Here is a 7,873-nt window from a genome sequence, read left to right on the forward strand (position 1 = left end):
TCCGTCTGAGATAGGTGGCACATTCTGCTTGTACATGTCCAAAGCCTTCACATTCATAGCACTTAATTCCTTTATTGTTAGGTTTTTCTTTGGACTGTCCTGGACGTAAGACAGACTGTTTGAAGTTTGATGAGCCAGTCTTGGGACCAGTTTTGGACGATGTTGTTCCCCTTTGTGAATTTCTGTTGCGTGAATTTTTGGATACCTATTTCAAAATTTTAGAAAACTGTTTAGTAAAAAAAAAACAACAGTATCATCGCTTGTTTCGTCTGAATCAGATACAACATTATTTTCTTCAGCGACAAAGGCAACATTTTTTTGTCTTTTCGTGTGATCAGTTAAGATTTCCATTTCATATGTTTTAAGATTTCCCATTAACTGAGTAACCGTTTTATTCTCCCAGCCATCATGTTCTTGGATAGCTGTGACTTTCATTCTAAACCTGGGAGGTAAAGATCTCAGAATTTTCTTAACAAGCTTTGCTTGCGAGAATGGTTCACCAAGGACCATTGCACGATTCGCCAGTTCTTGTACGCGTGTGTGAAAGTCGATGATTGTCTCATCCTCATTCATTCGAAGCTCTTCGAAATCTGACTGGACCAGTTGCAGCTTGGATTGTTTTACCGATGTACTTCCTTCGTAAGTCGACTCAAGAGCTTCCCAAGCACCTTTAGCTGAAGGAATACCTGCAACAATTGAAAACTGACTTTCATGCATAAGAGAATAAATTGTGTCTAAGGCCTTATCATTGTTTCCAACGCTGGTTATCTCAGCTTGAGACCACTCGGTTTCAGGTTTGGCTACTTGTGTTTCGGTAGTGCTAGAGTTGGCTTTGGTCGGGTGAGTCCAACCTATTACCACAGACCGCCATACTGCTTCACCTTGAGCTTTTAGGTGTGTACGTGTACGAGCTTTCCAATAGGCGTAGTTGTTGCCAGTCAGCTGGGGAAGAATTTTAGTTCGATCCATTCTGTAACACTCAACAACCCGTGAGATCGAACAAATAAGCAAAAAATAGATAAATAATAAAAGCCGCTGAAGACTTGAATTCAAGAGGCACGGAATCGCCAGATCGATAGACTAATAAATTAAGTCTATAGGCTCTGATACCAATTGAAAATGCACCGTGAATCTTGAATGCAAGATTTAACTTATATTTCAACTTGATTTTAAGTTATGCATCAGTTACGTTCATTAATTAAGTTTGTTTAAACAAATATAAATAACGAAGACAGAAAGCATAAAATAAAGTAAAGACACAAAGAAATTGTTACGCAGTTCGGGGCTCCTTCTCCTACGTCTGCGGGGCAACCCACGTCTGCCCAATCCACTATAGATGTTCACCAAAAGGAGTATTACAAGAGGTAAATATAAATGGCCTCCAGCCATTTACCACTACCACTCTTTCTAACACCTATTTAGGACTGAAACACATATGCCAAAACAATTTTCACAAGATGCTTCAGCAGTACCATGTACAGATCATGTATCCCAGATTAATTCTTCTTAACAATTGAATAACATAGCAGATTAAATTAAGAAGCTTTTGTAAGGAAAGTATGCAATCAGAATTGTAGTCTTAAAGTTGGCAACTTTCCTCTTTGGTGTAGCTTCCTTTTTATAGCAAATATTAAAGCCTCATTCTGATCCTTAATATTAGCTCCTTCTTTTTCGAATAAATCTCAGCCACATGTTCTTTGTTTGAAAGCTTCCTTTTATGCGTTGTTGCTGAGTTTCTTTTTCATTTGAGAATGCATATTGTCCACTCAAAAAGTACTTTGATAGTTATCAAGTGGCCCAAAGGAAAATTAACACTAACAACCCTTAATTAATTCTAATAAAAACACTACTAAATAAAATAGCCAATAAGATTTAACGTATAGAATAATTTTACACTTACAAACATTTTCCTCTAAAATACGGTCACATAAAACTTAATGCAAGTTACAAAGAAGTGTACTACTGTTCAGGGATGGGTTTGCTCTTACCACCCCCCTTGACTCCTTGCCGGCTACATACTAAATAGCACACATTAATTTCACCATCCCAACCTTGCTTCATGGTACTGTGCTGAACATCAAAGCCACATGTCCGTGCGTAGTTGATATAGAACTGAATACCTTCGGTTAGTGTTTTAAAACTACGACCAACAACCGGCAAAACTGCAACGTCCATATTTGACCTCCAATATTTAACAGGTACAGTAGTTAACCCCATTGTACTATGCGTCACACCCCTAGTCACCATCTCCCATTCATTGGCCCTGTGATAAACTCATGTAAACATTAAAAGGAAACATACATAGAACCATAACAAAAAACAACCATGCAAAGGAAAACCGGCCACAAAGATAACATACATGTCCAAACATGGTGCAATGCACAGAAGCCCTTACTTTCTTACTATTAATTCTGGAAAAGGAGAGAGATATATAACAATGGTGTTTGGTTTTGGGTTGAAAATGAAGAGAGGATGAGTGCAATGTGAAAGGGTATTTTGTATGGTCATTTTTGGATATCTGGGAATGGATAGCAGGATTCTCCTCAAGATATGGTCTATAGTATGTTGACTATAATGACAAACTGAAGAGAATTCCCAAGGATTCTGTCAGGTGGTTCAAGAATTTCTTGGATTCCCAAGAATTCCTTGAATTATGATGACAATATGTGGACCATAATTTCTTTTATCAGGTGATACAGATATTCATATCCAAAATCGTAGGCTTTACATGTAGTTGGCTTTGATATCAAATTAAAGGACGTGCTTTATCTTAACTTAAAGCTCAAGCTGATTGTTAGAGTGCACATTATTAATATATTAAATGTTCAACATTACTAGATATCATCTCTAACAATCATAAGAGATGACACCTCTCTAGTTTGAACTTTCAGCAAGTATATTCAATGCACAAACTAACATGACTCGCAACACTATATTTTAAACCCATGTTAAACTTAAACAAAAGCAATTGATGAAGTTTATACAAAGATTATGTAACCACACAATGTACTTAAAGGAGATTACAGATATCTACCATTACACAGGACTGTTAACTTCATTGATTGATTAGCTAAAACAAAGAAAGAAATTCCCTATTATGACATGGCTTGAGGATCAAGAATTTAGTGGTTTTGGCTGTAAACTGGGAAATAACACAGAGGGCAGGGCCTATCAGACTACCCTCCAACACACGAGAGAACCAAACACACGAGACTGTGGAGTTGAAAAATTAAAGTGGTCGTAACACAGCTCTAAAAAAACATATTGCAATGCAACGTGGTTGGCGTAGCTAAACTAAATAGAAACAGATTACACCAGCTCAGTTCATCTGTTGGGATAAATTCTATAATTTTTCCTCCATTTGGGGCAAGAAGAATTTTGTTAATGGACACCACAAGGGTCGAAATCAACCCCCATATGAATTGTAGGTTGGACAATCGTTATGCTGTGCATCCGTATGCACCATGCATGGTGCATACGGATGCCAAAACGACGTCGTTTTATTAAAAAACGCGCGTCTCTCCTTTAAAAAAAATTCAGGTTCGATTCCCAGCAATAACATTATATTGTTCATTCATTTTGGAATTTTAGTTCATAGATTATGGAATTATAGTTCATTGATTATGGAATTATAGTTCATCGATTATGGAATTGTAGTTCATCGATTCTGAAATTTTAGTTTATAGATTATGGAATTTTAGTTCATTCATTCTGGAATTTTTAGTTCATAGATTAGATTATGGAATTATAGTTAATCGATTATGGAATTTTAGTTCATATGTTGTTGCTGGGAATCGAACCTGATTTTTTTTTTTTTAAGGGGAGACGCGCGTTTTATTAAAACGACGTCGTTTTTGCATCCGTATGCACCATGCATGGTGCATACGGATGCACAACATAATTTGCCTAGGTTGGCAGTCCTACATTCGACAACACCATGATACCCGGTCGGAATGCAAATGAAGCATCAAATGCACACCAAACACACTCCCACAGCCCAACCAACAATACCAATTTCCGCCACCCAAATAAAAAAAAAAACGTGGAATATAATCCAAAAAGGCATGAGAACCGGAACTAACCACGCTGAGTCGACCGGTGCGTCGTCCGACGCCTTGCAGAGACCCTAGAAGCTATCCCGCCCGCAGTACAATCGAACACACCATGAGCCGTCGACGACAGAGTATGGCGGCCAGATCGACGTTTGAACGATCGGGACCCACCGCGACCTTGTGCGAACCAGACGATGGCGGAGTCTTCGACGAGAATGAGCGCCCGGACCTCCCCTCTTCGAACGGCGAGAACCACTGGACCGAGCCATCACCTATCGCTCAAAATCCTTAAATCCGCCGGAGTGCCGAACAAAGTAAGGGCTACACAAGTACACAGTGATAGCGGTCGAAAAAAAAATTAAAAACAATACCACTAATCACCCCCCCCCCCCTCCCACATAGTGATTTTAAGAAATTGCAACACCGCAGTGCACACAACCAACATGCACACTCAAACATAGGATAGGGTTCCAGTGATAACATGTGCTTAGGTGAAAACATGAAAACACAAAATGTGCATCCATCTAATATTTTTTAAGGGTATAGATTATATTAAGTATGTGCGGACGCGCATTAAATGTGTGCAAACACACTTTATCGCGTTTGCACACATTTAATGTGCGTTCGCACACACTTAATCTAATCTAGACCTTTAAAAAATATTAGATGGATGCACACGATTTGTTCTCATATGATCTTAAATATATACATACGTACATACATACACACACACACACACACACACACACACACACACACACACACACACACACACACACACACACATATATATATATATATATATATATATATATATATATATATATATATATATTTATATGATGGAATCGCTCTCTAGCCAACGATCCGCGGAGGATCAAGATCTCCTCGTGCGAAGCACGAAGAAAACGAAACGAACGTCTGATGATTTATGGGTATCGGGGATGCGGAATGATGCTGAGATCGTTGCCGAAACACCGGTCGACGAGATGGTGGAGGCGGAGGCAACGAAACCAGTGCATGGATCTCATGCTGATGACGGAAGGGGCTTGGTAGCGCCAGTGGTGACTGTCTCTGTGCAGAATCAACCTCGCCGCTCCTACGCCGCGTGCCTCTCTGGATACGTGAGCCCGCCCCATGAGCACTCCGACGAGAGTGACGAGGAGAGTTCCGGGGAGCTCTCAGACGATGAAGACGAGGACCCGCTGTGTCCAACGATTCGGTTGACGAAAGCCGAGGTGGAAGCAATCAGTGCCCCGTGGCGGAAGTCGCTCATCATAAAAGTCCTGGGCAGACGCGTCGGCTACGCATTCCTACTGCAACGTCTCATCTCCATGTGGAAACCTAAGGGTAGCATCGATCTCATCGCGATCGATAACGACTACTACCTTGTGAGATTCGGATCTGTGGACGATTTGGAGTTTTCCATGTTCGAAGGGCCCTGGATGATAGCCGATCACTACCTTATCGTCAAGCCATGGGTGCTTGACTTCGATCCGTTTTCAGATCATACCGAAAAGGTTCTCGTGTGGGTCCGTATTCCATGCCTGCCCGCAGAATACTACAACATCATATTCCTCAGGAAGCTTGGTAATAAGGTTGGAAGGACGATCCGCGTCGATCAGGCAACTAGTCTGGTTTCACGTGGTAAGTTTGCCCGGATATGCGTTGAAGTGGACATAACCAAGCCGCACATCTCAAAGTTCAACTACAACGGGAAGAAACGGCATGTCGCCTATGAGGGAATCCATTTAGTGTGTTTCACCTGTGGGGTGTATGGTCATGCACCGGATAAATGCCCCAAGAATCCTAAACCTGCGGATGATGGTGAAGTCGCTCCTGAGGAGGAACCGCGCAGACAGGTCGATACTGAAGGGCTAGCAGCAGCCGGAAACCGGCCAGTCATCGTTGGCGATGCCCCTTTTGGGGAGTGGATACTAGCACCGAAACAGAGGGGGAGAAGACCAACTGTGATTCAAGCCGATCGAAATCCAAAAAAACAAGGCGACTGGGGAGAGGCAGTGACTTCTGCTACCGGAAACAAAGACCGAAATTCCAGATTCGCTCCTTTGGCCCCGGTAACGGAGGTGACGGATGAGGATGAAGAGGTCGCCCCACCAACCGCAATGGAGCTACAGGGAGGATCTAAATCGCGCATGCTAACAGAAAGAGGGTCTAGTTAGAGGAGGCCTAACGTGATCGCATCGCAGCGCCAGATAGAGAATGAGCCGGCGGCCATTGTCGAGGGAACAACGGAGATCGTACAAAAGGCCCCAAAGGCGCGCATGGCGAACACCACGAGGCCACGATGAGCGGCGGAGGAAGACGAACATGTGGTGGTGCGGGGTGAACAAGGGGGATTGCGTATTAGCTCAACAAGGGTGTTCGTGGGAGATGCCGCAGGCGAGTTACCTTCGCCGGTCTGGTAGATTTCCACTGAGCACCATTCCGACCCACTGGAGCAACGAGATGATGAAGGTGATGTGGTGATGGAACTGGACAAAATCCCTAAGCACGGTGCGGGGGCGGCGGTCACGACGAGCCAATGATTGGCTGTGTTTTGTTTGTTCTCTGTTTTTGGCTTTTTGTCTTCTTTGTTGGTGCCCCGTTTCTTATTTATTTTGTTTTTATGGATTGTATTTTATGGAATTGTCAAGGTGCGGGTGGTAAACGGTTCCACCGCACACTTAAACACCTTCTTAGAACCTATAGACCTTCTATATTAGGCTTGTTTGAGCCAAAGGTCTCTGGTTTGTAGGCAAACTCTATTTGCTCTTCTCTGGGCTTCTCGGACTGGGTCCGAGTCGAAGCTGTTGGTTTTATTGGAGGTATTTGGGTCTTCTGGAAGGACCCGATATCTATCTCCGTTCTGTATACCCACCCACAATTTGTTCTTTTGCAGCTGTCTTAGAATGACCAGGCTCCATGGTTTTTCTCACCTGTTTATGCCAGCCCCACCCACCATCTTCGGCGCCGCCTTTGGCATGACCTCACCCAATCAAGTAGAGGGATCACGGGGCCTTGGATGGTAGCGGGGGATTTCAACTCAGTGTGAAACCGCGAGGAGATGAGCAACTACAACTCGTTGTCAACCCAAAGGAGCGCAGACTTTGCACTTTGGATCCAGAATGAAGGATTGATCGACCTCGGTTTCTCTGGCTCCAAGTTGACTTGGGTCAAGGAAGGCTCGGTGAATCCTTTAAAAGGAACACGGCTTGACCGGGCCCTGTGCAACGTTGATTGGAAACTACGGTTTCCAGACGTGACTGTTACTCACTTACCGCGCATCTCCTCAGATCATGCTCCAATCCTCCTCCAGAATAAGGGGGGGCGCAAAAGATCTAATATCTCTCCTTTTATTTTTCAGGCAGCTTGGCTCACTCACCCGGATTTCAGGACGGTGGTCAGGCATCTTTGGAGAGAGGACCAAAGTCTCGAGACTAACACAAACAATTTGGCCGAAGGACTAAAATCGTGGAACAAGACGGTCTTTGGCAATATTCACACCCAAAAGCGGATTCTCATGTTTAGGCTAGCTGGGGTGCAAAGGTGCATGGCCAATGGCTTCCATGGAGGACTGGGGAAGCTTGAAAAGAAGCTATAAATTGAGATGGAGGACATTTTACACCAAGAAGAGTTGCACTGGTTTCAGCGCTCCCGGGAACATTGGATAGTGTCGGGAGATAGAAATACAGCGTACTACCATGCAGCCACGAAGATTAAACAGGCTCGCAGCTTGATATCTGGTTTGCGCAATGATAATGGCGAGTGGCTTACAAAGGAAAATGGGCTTTGTGAGCATGTGAAACAGTACTACATCA

The 7,873-nt window shown here is 43.2% G+C and overlaps 1 protein-coding gene across 1 annotated transcript; it reads left to right on the plus strand.

Annotated features, from left to right (window-relative positions):
- The first annotated feature begins 7,119 nt into the window (after positions 1-7,119).
- On the plus strand, positions 7,120-7,656 carry LOC109157440. The gene has a single exon (XM_019305347.1). The coding sequence runs from the start codon at positions 7,120-7,122 to the stop codon at positions 7,654-7,656; it is 537 nt and encodes a 178-aa protein (XP_019160892.1).
- The last annotated feature ends 217 nt before the right edge of the window (positions 7,657-7,873 follow it).

This window comes from Ipomoea nil, unplaced genomic scaffold (genome assembly GCF_001879475.1).
Source record: "Ipomoea nil cultivar Tokyo-kokei standard unplaced genomic scaffold, Asagao_1.1 scaffold0298, whole genome shotgun sequence".
Lineage (NCBI taxonomy): Eukaryota > Viridiplantae > Streptophyta > Magnoliopsida > Solanales > Convolvulaceae > Ipomoea > Ipomoea nil.